This window comes from Orycteropus afer, unplaced genomic scaffold (genome assembly GCF_000298275.1).
Source record: "Orycteropus afer afer isolate SDZICR_OR568_19922 unplaced genomic scaffold, OryAfe1.0 scaffold00136, whole genome shotgun sequence".
Classification (NCBI taxonomy): Eukaryota; Metazoa; Chordata; class Mammalia; order Tubulidentata; family Orycteropodidae; genus Orycteropus; species Orycteropus afer.
The window spans coordinates 7458941-7474039 of record NW_006921723.1 but is presented as its reverse complement, the minus strand read 5'-3'; the positions used below and the strand labels follow the sequence as shown (position 1 = coordinate 7474039).

General features: G+C 42.6%; 1 protein-coding gene across 1 annotated transcript in view; it reads left to right on the top strand.

The window, feature by feature from the left end:
* The window catches only part of CEP104 (centrosomal protein 104), a 61109-nt gene that overhangs the window by 16931 nt on the left and 29079 nt on the right, over positions 1–15099 (top strand). Inside the window, exons 2-7 of the mRNA XM_007945446.2 lie at positions 2085–2258; positions 2828–2966; positions 9203–9265; positions 9563–9639; positions 12936–13104; positions 13563–13718. Of these exons, the coding sequence (XP_007943637.1) occupies positions 2085–2258; positions 2828–2966; positions 9203–9265; positions 9563–9639; positions 12936–13104; positions 13563–13718 (778 nt within the window). The remainder of the gene's footprint in view (positions 1–2084; positions 2259–2827; positions 2967–9202; positions 9266–9562; positions 9640–12935; positions 13105–13562; positions 13719–15099) is intronic.

Genomic DNA, 15099 nt, shown 5'->3' with positions numbered 1-15099 from the left:
AAAAAAAAAAAAAAAAGAGTGAGCCATGGGGTCTGGGGGACCAGGGCCCCCAGGAGTTGGGGAGAAAATGAGAGGACAGAGTTGAGACCATGACTGCAGACAATTCCTACCTGAAGCTTTGCTGAGAGGGGGAGTGGAGAAATGGAGATAGAAGCAAAAGGATGTGAAGTCATAGGATTTTCTTAAAATGGAGGTTTCTTGGGTGTGTTTGTATAGTGATAAGAATGATCTACATAGATAACCAGAGTGGGGGATAAGGCTGGGGTGGGTCTAGGGCACAGGGCAGCTGGGCTCAGCAGGGGTAAGCAGGGAGGACGGGCATGTCAGGGTGCTGCTACATGGAGTAAAGGGGCCAGAAAGGAGTTCCATCTGATCACCAGTACTGGGGCTCCTGGGGAAGGAGAGGCATGTGGTATGTGAGGGCAAGAGGCCATGGCCTCATGGGTAGGAACACCCAACCAGAGCAGAGCAAGGGTTGCTGGACAGCACAGAGGGCACTGAGACGTGTGCTGTAAGGAACCATTCCTGGTCCTCCTTGTCCTTGCTAGCTGAACGTACATGGGACGTGCCACATTTCAAGTATTCACTATATCACCTCCACCATGGGCATTTATGGCAATGTGAGGGCTTTGTGACCTCTGTGGTTCTCTGACTGATGTCTCTTTTTAAAATGAGCTCTGGTGGCATAGTACCTAAGGCATTTGACTGCTAATCAGAAGGATGGAGGTTCAAACCCACTCCTCAGAAAGAAGGTTGGGCAGTCTACTTCCGTAGTGATGTTGTTGTTGTTATGTGCCATCCAGTCATCTCTGACTCATAGCGACCCCTCCTTGGGTTTCCAAGGCAGTATCACTACAGAAGTAGATTGTCCAACCTTCCTTCCAAGGAGTGGCTGGTGGGTTTGAACCGCCAGCCTTCTGGTTAGCAGTCAAGTGCCCTAGGCACTACACCAGCAGAGCTCCCTCCGTAGTGATACCACCTCAGAAACTCAAGGAGGGATCACTATAAGTCAGATCCAACTCCACGGCAGTGAGTTTGGTTTCTGGTTTTGGTTATTATGTCACCTAGCTGCTGATGGTGTTGGACCTATGAGAGTTTGGGTCTGGCCCTTCATCTGGATCTGCTTAGGAACCTTGGTGAGTATTTGTCCTTTTGCTGGCCAACTTGCATCTTGTGAATATCCTGCCCTCACACTGGTGCTGCGTACTATGAGTCCCATCCCATTTTCCCAGTGTCCTTGGCAGCTAGTGCACAGTCACAGAACCTTGGCTCCCCCAATCAGATGCTTTGCAGATGACTTTGGTTTGGAAGAAAGACGGCAAGGTGAAGTGCTGTATGCCCTAGGGAATCAATTTTCTAGGGAAGATGGCACTGAAGGTTTCTGTCTTCTCAGCATTGCCAGTATGATCTGTGATGCCTGTGCTCAGTAGCAACATTAACTAAAGAGGGACTAGCAGTTATGCTAAAAACATTACTCAGCAGAAAGGGCCAATAACTGAGGCTTCTATTATTGTTTTCTTTTCAATAAAATGGGGTAAAATTACCAACCTTTTAAAAAAAGAAACAAATTATGTCAGTTCTAAACAAAATAGAAGTTCCCATGTGGGCCTTGTTGGAGGCTTTCTCCTCCACCACTGAGCACTCATGGTGGACTCATTAGGTCTTGACTGTTCCATTTGTCTCTCGGCTCATGATTGGACAAGGCAGTGATTTTCTCCAGGTGTTTAGGTTCCACTGGAAATTCCTCGGGCTCTGTCTTGCCACCAACAGAACCTCTTACATTCATTTCTTCATCTTGTGATTAACTTGAGGTTTCAGTGGAGACCATTTCCTCACTGCCGAGAGTATGCTTCACGTTAGGTGCAGACAGATCAAATCACATCTGAGTTCCAGGCTTCAGCCCCGGCTGCCGAACACTTGGGCAAATAGCAATAATGTCCGAGTTATCTTTGTAGCTTCAATCCCTACAAACGCTTACAGCCGATACTCAGCAGATGCTTATTACACGGAAGAATGGGATGTTGGCATCCAGAGCCCCTCTGCAGTAATTGTCCAGAAAGAAACAAAAATGTATTTGCTTTCAGGTTTTGCCAGTTTCCGCAAGAAATTGTTCTTCAGATGATAGAGAGATGTCGGATACGAAAACTGCAGTTACTTGCTCACCAGTACATGATTTCAAGTAAAATTGAGTTCTACATTAGTGAGAGCTTGCCTGAATATTTTGTACCATATCAAGCAGAGCGCTTTCGGAGACTCGGGTAAGAATGAAACTTAAAATTTATAATGGTAGCATGAGTCAGGCTAATTCTACTCAAAAGGAGCTCTGATGGTGCAGCGGTTAAAGCATTCGGCTGCTAACCAGGAGGTCAGCAGTTGGAGCCCACCAGCCTTTCTGTGGGAGAAAGATGAGGCAATCTGCTTCTGTAAAGATTTATAGCCTTGGAAACCCTATGGAGCAGTTCTATTCTGTGCTATATAGGGTTGCTATGAGTCAGAATTGACTTGATGGCAGTGGTAATTCTGCTCAAAGCAGTTAGAAACTAATGAATTGCCCCTTTTGGTCCTATAATGCATACTTCTGTTTGGTTCACCATTCTGCCATTTTTAAACACTTGTCTCATGTTGAATATGCTTATCATTTTTATCTATAGTATTCAGCTCTATTTTTTAGATGCAGAATTTTTCTTAAGAATACTAACAATTTGACTTTTTTCTTAGTTTTTTGGTGGTTATTTGACTATTCTAAACGTTTTATTTAAACCGATTGGGTTCAGTAGGGAGTTGTTTTGTTTATCAGCACGTGCTCACGAGAACATGATTCTTCCAGTTACGTCTCTCTGTGTGATAACGCAAAGACCGGCTGCAAAGCCCGGGAGCTAAAATCGGTGTATGTGGACGCAGTCGGGCAGTTTCTGAAGCTGATATTTCATCAAAACCATGTCAATAAATACAACGTATATAATCAGGTAGGATGAGTACATCTTCATTCTTGGCTCCACTCCACACCCTCATTCCATGAATATATAGTTATATATCTTTTCTTAAATGATTTTCAAAATTTTCTTTTGAAAGAGTCTTTTGTGGAAGAGTGTTAAGCTCTGCATCTGTGCTAGCCAATGCAGCAGCCACTGGCCACATGTGGCTCTTGCCCACTAGATGTGTGGCTCTCCAAATGAAAGCTGCTGTCAGTGTGAAAGGGACACTAGATTTTGAAGACTGAATATGGAAAAAAGTGTAAAATTTCTATGAATTACATGTTGAAATACTTTAAGTATGTTGTTGTTGTTATGTGCCGTCGAGTCGGCCCCGACTCATAGTGATCCCTCCTTGGGTTTCCGAGGCAGTATCACTACGGAAGTAGGATTGCCCAACCTTCCTTCCGAGGAGTGGCTGGTGGGTTTGAGCCGCCAGCCTTCTGGTTAGCAGTCAAGTGCTTTAGCCATTATGCTACCAGAGCTCCCACTTTAAGTATATTGGGTTAAAATATATTATTCAAATCAATTTTGCCTGTTTTTAATGTTTTTTTTAAAACTGCCTGCAAGAAAATGTGACATTACCTAAATGGGACACATTGTATTTCTAGGGACAGCACTTTTCTACAGGAACCCTCTATATTTTTATGAGATACATCTCTTGGTAGAAATTGGAAACGTGTTTAATGTTGCATGCAATCCACAGTCCTCCAGCTCTGGGCTACTCTTTCTTCCTCCCTTTCTCCCTCCTCCCCTTCCTCCTTTTCTTCTTCTTCTCTTTTTTTTTTTTCCTCCTAATTAATGTGGTAGAAACCAAGCTTCCGATTGCAGTTACTCGCTCACCAGTACATGATTTCAAGTCTAGTTCAACCCCCTGCTAAGGATTTACATTTCCTCCCCAGATATACTGAATCATAATCTACATTTTAATGAGATCTCTTACATATACATTAGAAACACAAGTCACTCCAAATAACATGGCCAAAGTACATGAGATAAACTCTAACCATTCTCACTTCTAAGGAGGATTCTGACTACTTCTTCCAAGACAGATTTGTTAGTTCTTCTGGTAATCCATGATATAGTCAATGTTCAATATTATTCACCAATACTATAATTCATCATACTCGGTCTTCCTTATTCATTGTCCAACTTTGTCATGCATATGCAGCAATTAAGAAGACCATGACTTGGCCCAGGGATACCTTAGTCCTCATAATGAGATCTTTGCTTTTAACTTTAGAGAGTTCTTTTGCAACAGATTTGCCAGTGCAATATGTCATTTGATTTCTTGTCTGCTGCTTCCATGGGTGTTGATTGTGGAACCAAGTAAAATAAAATCCTTGAAAACTTCAGTCTTTTCTCCATTTATCATGATGTTGCTTATTGGTCCAGTTGTGAGGATTTATTATTTTTTTTTATGTTAAGGTGTAATCCATACTGAAGGCTGTAGTCTTTGATCTTCATCAATAAGTGGTTCAAGTCATCTTCACTTTTAACAACCAAAATTGTGTCATCTGCATATCACAGGTTATTAATGAGTCTTCCTCCAGTCTTGTTGCCTTGTTATCCATGTAGTCCACCTTCTCAGATTATTTGCTCAGCATATGAATTGAGTAAGTATAGTGAAATGATACAACCCTGGCACACACCTTTTCTCATTTTAAAACATACAGTATCCCCCTTGTTCTGTTTGAATGACTGCCTCTTAGTCTATGTACAGTGTCTAGTTAGCTAGTGCTGCTATAACATAAATATCATAAGTAGATGGTTTTAACAAAAATGTATTCTCTCACAGTTACGAGGCTAAAAGTCCAAATTGAGGGCATTAGCTCTAGGTTCCAGAAGGCTTTCTCTTTCTGTTGGCTCACAGTTTATGAGGAAAGGCCTTATCTTCTTTCAGCATGGCATTCCTTGAAGGTCTCCATGTGTCTTGGCATCACTTCTTCCCCTGGGTCTAGTAGGTTCCCAGCATAGGGACCCTGGGTCCAAAGGATATACTTTTCTCCCAGTTCTTCTTTCTTGGTGCTTGTAGGTTCCTCTCTCTCTGCCACACCCCAGGAAAACTCCCCTTACATTGGATCAGTGCTATGACCTGATTAAGGGTGTTGACCCTGCCCTAATCCTCTTTCAGTTGATTGGCTGATCACATCATGGGAGATGATTACATCATAACATAACTGCCACATTACATCATTACATAACTGCCAAACTACTGAGAATCATGCCCCAGCCAAGATGACATATAGGTTCTGCATGAGCTCTATTAAATCTTCTGGAATTCTCATTCTTTGCAGTGTTATCCATAATTTGTTATAATTCACAGAGTAAAATGCCTTTGGATAATCAATAAAACATGGGTAAATATCTGTCTAGTATTCTCTGCTTTCAGCCAAGGTCCATCTGACATCAGCAATGATATCCCTCATTACATGTCCTCCTCTTTATCTGCCTTGAATTTCTAACAGTTCCCTGTTGATGTACTGCTGCAGTCATTTTTAAATTGTCTTCAGCAAAATTTGACTTGCATGTGATATTAATAATATTGCTCAATGATTTCCTCACTCTATTGGATCATCTTATTTTGGAATGGGCATGAATATGGGTCTCTTCCAGTCAGTTGGCCAGGTAGCTGTCTTCCAGATTTCTCAGCATAGCTGAGTGAGTGCCTCCAACATTGCATCTGTTTGTTGAAACCTTTCAATTTGTATTCTGTCAGTTCCTGAAGCCTTATTTTTCACCAGTGCCTTCAGTGCAGCTTAGACTTCTTCCTTCAGTACCATTGGTTCTTGATCATATGCTACCTCCTGAAATGGTTGAATGTCAGCCAGTTCTTTTTGGTACAGTGACTCTGTATTCTTTCCATCTTCTTTTGGTGCTTCATGTGTCTTTCATTTTTTTTTTCCCCATAGAATTGCAACTTGAGGCTTGAATTTTTTCATTTCTTTCAGCTTGAGAAATGCTGAGCATGTTATTTCCTTTTGGTTTTCTAAATCTAGGTCTTTGCACAGTTGATTATAATACTTTACTTTGTTTTCTTGAGATGCCCTTTGAAGTCTTCTGTTTAGCTCTTTTCCTTCATCATTTTTTCCATTTGCTTTAGCTGCTCTGCATTCAAGTACAAGTTCCAGAGTCTCTTCTGACATCCATTCTGGTCTTTTCTTTCTTTCCTGTCTTTTTAATGACCTTTTGATTTTTTCATGAATAATGTGAGCTCTGGTAGCATAGTGGCTAAGACACTTGCCTGCTAACCAGACGGCTGGCGGTTCAAACCCACGAGCCACTCCTCGGAAGGAAGGTTGGGCAATCCTACTTCCGTAGTGATACTGCCTCGGAAACCCAAGGAGGGGTCGCTATGAGTCAGGTATGACTTGACGGCACATAACAACAACAACAACAACAATGTTGATGTCATCCCACAGCTCATCTGGTCTGTGGTCATTAGTTTCATTGTCAAATCTGTTCTGGACATGGTTCTAAATTCAGGTGGGATATACTCAAAGTCATACTTTGGCTCTTATAGACTGGTTTAATTTTCTTTAGCTTCAATTTGAATTTGCATATGAGCGATTGATGGTTTGTTCTGTAGTTGACCCCAGTCTTGTTCTGACGAATGGCATTGAGCTTCTCTGTCCTTTCTTTCCACAGATGTAGTCTATTTGATTCTTGTGTATTCCATCTGGCAAGATCCAAGTGTGTATTTGCCATTGGTGTTAAAAAGATACGTCCAGTGAATAAGTCGTTGGTCTTGCAAAATTCTGTCATGCAATCTTCAGCATCATTTCTATCATCAATGTCATATTTTCCAACTACCAACCTTATTCTTTGTTTCCAGCTTTCTCATCCCAATCTCCAATAATTATCAATGCATCTTGATTTCATGTTTGATCAATTTCAGACTGCAGAAGTTGGTAAAAACCTTCAATTTCTTTATCTTTGGCATTAGTGGTTGATACATAAATTTCAATAATAGTTATATTAATGGGTCTTCCTTTTAGACATATTGATGTTATCACTGACAGCATTGTATTTCAAGGTAAATCTGGAAAGGTTCTTTTTGACAATGAATTCAACAACATTCCTCTACAATTTGTCATTCCTGGCATAGTAGACAATATGATTGTCCAGTCTTCCTTCCAGGGAGTGGCTGGTGGGTTTGAACTGCCAGCCTTCTGATTAGCGGTCAAATGCCTTAGGCACTACACCACCAGAACTCCCAATCCAAAATGACCAATACTAGTCCATTTCAGCTCGTGATTCCCTAAGTTATCAATCTTTATGTGTTCTATTTCATTTTTGATTACTCAAATTTTCCTAAATTCATACTTCATATAATCCATGTTCTGATTAATGGATATTTGCAACTGTTTCTTCTCACTTTGAGTCATACCACATCAGCAAATAAAGGGTCCAAAAGCTTTATTCCATCCACGTCATTAAGATCAACTCTACTTTGAGGAGGTGCTCTTCCCAGTCTTATTTTGGGTACCTTCCAACCTGAAGGGCTCATCTTCTAACACTGTACCAGTGTTCCACTACTATTCATAAGGTCTTCACTGCCCAGTTTTTTAGAAGTAGATTGCCAAGTTGTTCTTCAAGTCTGTCTTGATCTTGAAACTTTTCCACCATGGACGACTTTGCTGGTATTTGAAATACCAGAGGCATAGCTCCCAGCTTCACAGCAAGCACAAGCCACCACAATACAACAGATTGACAGACAAGCGATTGTGTAGGTTTCTGGTGCTGCTATAATAGAAATAGCACAAGTGGATGACTTTAACAAACAAATTTACTTTCTCACAGTTTAGGCAGCTAGAAGTCTGAATTCAGAGCGCCAGCTCTAGGGGAAGGTTTTCTCTCTCTGTCGACTCTGGAGGAAAGTCCTTATCTCTTCAGCTTCTGCTGTTGGTTTCTTGGAGATCTCCATGTGTCTTGGCATCTGTCTTACCCCATCTTTCCTCTTTCATCTTGTTTATTTAATCTCTTTTATATCTCAAAAGAGATTGACTCAAGACACAGCCTATACCAACCCTGCCTCATTAACATAACAAAAACAATTCACTCCAAACAATGTGGAACAAAACTCAAAAGCATTTGGAGAAAAAAAAAGGGGGGGTGGGACCAGGTTTGCTGGTTCGATAGAGCCTGGTGGAACCTCTGGGACTATGGCCCCTAGCTGCCCTTCAGGTCTGTGGTTTCCAGCCAAACAAAAGACAGGCATATGAGTTGAACATTTACCTTTTATTACAAGTATTACAAGTAGATACATTCCTTGGGGAGAACAAGCATGGGAGAAAGAAGGGCTGCTTATGCACAGGGAGACAGCTCAGGGGGCAGGAGTGTATGGAGGGATGGACACTGGGAAGAGGTAACTATGGGGAGGAAGTGGGAGAGAAGCTGTTGCGTTGTGGTAAACTGTGGTCAATGTCATGAGACAAAGTTTATGTGAACTGCTGTATGGAAAGTGAATTTGCTCTGTAAATCTTCACCCAAATCACAATTTAAAAAAAAAAAACAAACCTCACTCCCAAATGGGTTTATACCCACAGGCATAGAGGTTAGGATATACAATACATATATTGTGGTGGGGGTTTAGGGGAGACATAATTCAGTCCTAACAAGGGCTGTAAGATATACTTAAGTTGCTTGGTCCATAGCACCATTACTTGACAGTAAACTGGAGAATGATTCTTAGCCTCGTCCTTCCTCTACCCCATCAGCTGGTCTCTACACTAATGACTACCGGTACCATCTCAGATTGTGCAGTTAGGCTGCAGTGATTCCCAGGGAAGTAGGAGGGGTATGGTTATAGGAAGATGACTCCTCCTCCTTAGGGGAGAATCATTGACTTCGAAGAGCTGGTGAACTGTGCTAGTTTAGATTAGTATTTCATTGTCTGACTTATCAAAATCATATAGACATGACCTCCATTCTTAACCTTGGGTGGATGATTCATTGCAAATCATTGTAATTGTAATCATTGAAAACTTGGGGGTTTTATATTTTGTTTAACATCTTTTAAACAGTTAAAATAGCCACTTAGTTCAGTATTAGAATAATTTATATATTTATAAAATTTAATAATTCTATACAGTACGTATAACATTTTATAAATAATTTACTTTGAATATATTATTCCATTTGATGACAGTATAAATCAGTGGTTTGTTATAAAGGGTTTAAGTCGTCATAGGTATTTTATAATTTCTTTTGATTTAACTCTTTCTTAGGTCGCTCTGGTTGCAGTAAATATCATTGGAGACCCTGCAGATTTCAGTGAGGAAAGCAATATTGTAAGTTTGAGAAGTTTAATTCCTCAAGAAGAAAGTATTTTTAATAGGAGAGGATTGTTTTTGTCCCAAACTGTGTCATCTTAAAATTCTATAAAAGTGAATAGTGAATAACTATTAAATAACTTTTAGCAGCTATAGTGTGCTAAACATTTCTTTTTATCAAGAACTTTGGCTCTCCCTCAAAGAAACTAGAATCACTAAAGCTCCCTAACGTCTTTGTATCTTTATATCTTTTGGTTAAAGTTTTTGTTCATTTTTTTCTCTGAGATGCTAAGAAGAATTCTTTTGCTCCTAAAGACTTCTAGAGAGAAGCTGATTGACCACTACCTGGGGCACAATGCCGAGGATCCTGCTCTGGACGGCACCTATACTGGGTGAGAAAATGGCCTTCCCAGGCAATGGTTTTGGGCAGCTTTTCTTAGAATCATGAAAATGGAGGCATTTCCAAAGGACCCTGGATTTGAGGCCCTCTGAATGCAGTTCAAAGCTTGATAAGCCACTGATTGGATTGTCTTAAATATACATACAGATTAAGGCCAAGGTTCTATTTAGTGCACCTTCATTGACTGCCCTTCAGAGACTCATTTCTTGTGTTATTCAGGCATTACTAGAAGGTTCTTAAAGTGCATTTGGAAAAAAAAAGACCTATCATCCACCCATTGGCACAGGCAAATTCACAGGTAAAAATTAAAGGTATTAAATAGGCCCCAGTGATCAGCAACTGGTGGCTTCGTCCTGTGCATACCTGAAAAGTTTGTTCTTCAGGTCAGAAATGAGTATTATACAGTTTTTAAAACCACAATTTTTGCCAGTCCCCCTCTACCTAGTAAAACATTCTTCATACTAGCAATTTGATGTGTTTAATTACCCCCCTGCCTTTCTTTCTTAGCAGTGTGAGGGTGGGCTCCTGGTAGGTCATAAATGGGGAATCCTAAGAGCTGGTTTGCCCCATGCTTTTCACTCTTCCTGGGCACCTTCTTAGAAAAAGCAGCATCTTAAGTGCCCTGCCAGTGTGCTCCCTCTTTTGAAAACACTGTTCATTCAGGCAGGGAACCTCACTCCAAAGGTGCCTGATCTAAATAGAAGAGGAATTCAGAACAATATCCCATTCCTCTCCTCTGACAGCAACTTCCCAGTAAAGAAAAGATAAAACACAAACTGTCATGGGTGTTTAGAATTTATCTGCAACTCCTGGTGCCACTTCACTGTCACCCGCCTGCAAACTGCTGACAGGGCAGGAAGAGTCCTGGAGCGGGCTGTGCTATTTGCTAAAATAGATGGAGTGGAATCCCCACAGTTGCTCAGGAGCTGTTTGCCAGATTGGCACCCTTGTGGGTAGTGCGCTCGTCCTCCAACAAAGGCTCTCCCCTGTCTTCAGTAGGTCTGGTCCCTGGGAAGGCCCCACTGATGGGGCTGTGTGGTGTGGACGAGACAGGGGCCAGGGCCACTCATGGGCAGGTGAAAGTACTGAGGCTCAGAAAGTGCAGGCTATCCCTGGAGAAGGACATCATGCTTGGTAGAGGATCAGAGAAACAGAAGAAGACCCTCAACGAAATGGACTGACACTGGCTGCAACGATGGGCTCAAATGTAGCAATGATTCTGAGGATAGTGCAGGACCAGGAAGTGTTTTATTCTGTTGGGCTTAGGGTTTCTGTGAGTCGGAATCAACTTGATGGCACCTAACAACAACATTCTTCTGGTAAGGAGACCTGGTGGCACAATGATCACGTGCTCAGCTGCTAACCAAAAGTCAGTAGTTCAACCCCACCAAGCAGCTCCATAGGAGAAAAGACCTGGCAGTCTGCTCCCGCAAAGAGTATCGCCTAGGAAACTCTGTAGAGCAATTCTACTCAATCAGTATAGACGCAGTGGCACACAACAACAATAACATTCGTGTGCTATTTATAAAGAAGAACTGGCTTGTATAACCTAAACAACTTTCTGTCTCAACTCAGATCCTTCTTTAGTCCAGTAGAATAGCAAGCATGCTTTTGGTGGTGGTGATTTGGGGCAGCAAGTGCTAAAGAGTGGATAAGTACATCCACCTCTAATTAACATCATCACCATGGTAATAGCTTTGTGTCTGCCCTCATTGGAGCTTGTGCTTAGTAGAACAGGAGTATCCAAATGAAATGGTAAGTTTTTAGCTTCTTAATCTCTCCAGTAAAAGTTCTTTGTTGTTTTTATTTATAATTTAAACCAGTGTTTTAAATCAAACTAGTTACCTGGAAGGATAGACCCTAGCTTGCCTGTCCTGCATTATCCCCCAGGGTTTTGTGAAGGTAACCTGAGAGGTTTGTGAACATATCTTATTAAGTGCCAAGTGCTGGACTTACTCGACATGAAGCTCCATTAGTTTCCACTAGGGGGCATTCTGAGCAAAACGCAGGTAGCGTTCCTCTCCCTGATGTTGCTGCAGGGCTCTGGAATTCTGCCTTGGATACTATATTTTTCCTTTGTAGGACACATATAAGCAAATGAAGCTTTTGTTTTCATGTTTGGGACTTCACAGCTAGGAGACTTAGCCTTCAGAGTATAATAAGTGTTTCACTGAAATAGAGTGATCTCGTGGGCAGACTACAGTGTGTTACTGCCCAGGCATCCCTGAGGTTAGGTGGCTTTGTGGAAGCTGCTGAAACCACCCCGGCCACTTGCCGGATACTGCCACTGTAGCCGAGAGCGCCGTGAGTCCTAGGAGGAGGGAGCTTCTGAAAGGTGACTCATCCCATGTTCTGTTTGGATTTACTATTATAGAAATTTACCAAGTGTTTATGACAAATAATATTTTAATGAAAACTTACCTCTTTGTAAAGATAACCAAGTCACAGCTAACAAGTGGCTTATTTCATGTAATCGACACAGCAAACAAACTGGAATACTTTGAAATTTGGCCTTAGAAAATTAATAAAGTTCTTTTGAGGAGTTAAGCTGACATGATTGTTCTAAGTGTTAGACCCAGAGGAAAGCTGATTATTGCCCTACTGTAGAATTTGGAATGGAGACTAGAGATGCTACTTAATCAGAAATGGGTTATTCAGGAAACTAGAATGATCCTTCCTTTATTCCAGAAGGAATGCTTCTGGTCTCCTCTAGGACTCGATAATGTAACAGTTAGCACTCTGAGGTGATGGCACAGGTGTGGCAGTTGTCAGCCCCTTGTGTTCATTGGTGTTTCTGTGCTGCTATTATAAAATATGGCTTCCTGGGCCCCACCTCAGACCCACCAAAGGATGGGACTAGTCACCCATTTGCTCTGTTCTATGAGTTCTTTCCTCAGTTCTACAAACGGTTCACAGCCACTGTCACAGCCCGAGTGCCGAGGACAGGACTTGGCGCAGAGTACACTCTCTGAATCTTTGTGGAATGAGTGAGTGAATGAATGAATGCACCAAATGCTGAGATGCTCTGGCGTGCAGTTTATTTAATGGCTAAAAGCATGGGCTTAGAATCAGGAAGACCTGCTTGCACGTAAGAGCCATGTGACCTGAAGTGTGTGACTCATTTCTCTGCACTGTGCTTTCCCATGCGAGAAGTGCTCAGTACGTGGGACGGCAGTGCCGCCTTCCCTACCGCTTGCATGTCCCTGGGCTGAGCTCACAGGGACTCCTCCGTCACTGCAGGAACACATGGACTAAAATTCACTCTAAATACTCATTTCTTTTCTTCAGGAAACCTGACTACATTTCTCCGCTGGATGATCTTGCCTTTGATATGTACCAGGATCCAGAAGTAGCACAGATTATACGCAAGTTAGACGAAAGAAAACGTGATGCTGTCCAAAAAGAACGTTATGATTATGCCAAGAAATTAAAACAAGCTATTGCTGATTTGCAGAAGGTAGGACTTCGGGAGAAAAGTTTCCATTGTATGCCTGTGGTAGGTTTTATGTATGATTAACGTAACTAACTATATGTTAAAACAAATGAACTAACTTCCAAAGCTGAGCAGAGACCTAAGCAAAGGAACACCTGAACAAGAGTATAAATGGAAGTATGGGCCTCAGACTCCATACAGACGCCATCAGACACCTTGTTGCTTTGACTTTTTTGCTTTGGGAAAGTGGTAGAAAAGCCTAAGGGCTGTGTTTTCAGTGATTCTGAACTCACAGGTTTACTGGCAGGAACTGCAGCAGGCAGCACTAGTTTTGTAGATGAGTGCGGTCAGTTACTTCTGTTCCTTTCGTAGGCGTGTTCCCTTCTCATTGCCACTGTCATGTAAGCATTACTTTAACAATGATCTTTGTACTTGGTGTGTGTTGATCGTTTGAAAGAGAACTCCAACACCTTGTGCTTCAGGTTGGCGAGCGTCTTGGGAGGTACGAGGTGGAGAAGCGTTGTGCTGTGGAGAAGGAAGACTATGACCTCGCCAAGGAGAAGAAGCAGCAGATGGAACAGTATCGCACCAAGGTCTACCAGCAGCTGGAGCTTCACAACCTGATGGACGCAGAGCTGGTAGGTGTGGTGAAAAGGAAGTGAGGGCCACAGGTACAGCATTCCAGCACAGAGACGAGAGAGTCAGCGGTGTGGTCTTGATGTGGTTTACCGGTAGGGTGAGTGCCTTTTGAATATCAAAGGAGAGTCTGTCAGATTTGGGTGGTAGTTACAATAGGAGACTTTAGCACTGTGCCTCCATCAGGGAGACTTCGGCTGCACATGTTCTCTCAGGAGGGCTCCTGCGAGAGGAGACAGGAAATGATCCTGCCTCCACCACGCTGCTGGCGAGTCACTTCCTGTCTCTGCTCTCAGTTTCCACATCAGTAAAGTGATGGTAGCCCCTGCTCCCTCTGCCTCTGAGAGTGCTATAAGGAGCAAATGAGAAAATGATGCCACAAACTGAGACTGTGTTTCGTGTGAGGCACTCTGCCTCTCGTTTTCAGAACCCACCATCCAGGCATTACAGATGAGGAGGCAGAGGCTCCAAGACGTCCAGGGGGAGTGAGGAGTGGCAAGGAAGACTGGCTGCACTGCCGGGGGTCACATCTGGCCTCTCCCACCCAAGCCAGTGATCTGGGCAAAGACATATCCCCTCAGTGCCTTAGCTTTCCCATCAAGTTTAAAATGACTGTAGTCATTGTACCCAAGACCGTGCATAGGGTTGGCAGACAATGGTTCTACAAGTGTATGTGTATGTTCTGTAAGAACTCCCAGGTGTAGAGTTGAACTGACAAGGAACAAGGTTGTAGTCACTTCTTAGTCACAGCCAGCTACCCAGAGGGACCGAGTAATTGAACCTGTGGTTCGGGACCATAGTCACAGGGGACATCAAACTCATTTGGCATAAAATACTACACAAAACATTGTTCCACCTCCTACTTTGGTGAGTAACAACTGGGATCTTAAAAGCTTGCAAGCAGCCATCTAGATGCAATGATGGGTCTCTCTTCATCCAAAGCAAAGAAGAATGAAGAAAACTCAAGATTCATGGAAACAATCAGTCCTTGCGACTGGTACACCATACGATCCTCAGCCTATACAATTATGAGACCAGAAGAACTAGATGGTACCTGGCTACCACTGTCAGCCACCCAGAGGGGGATCTATTAAGAGACCCTGGATAGAGAGGGAGAACAATGTGGAACAAAACTCAAAATCATTTGGGGGGAAAAAAAAGAGAGACCAGGTTTGCTGATCTGATAGAGCCTGGTGGAACCACTGAGACTATGGCCCCTAGCTGCCCTTCAGGTCTGGAATTGAACCCACACCTGTGGCTTCCAGCCAAATAAAAGACAGGCATAAGAATTGAACACGTACCTGAGGTAGATACAGTCCTTGGAGAGAACAATCATGGGAGAAAGAAGGGCTGTTTATGCACAGGGAGACAGCTCAGGGGGCA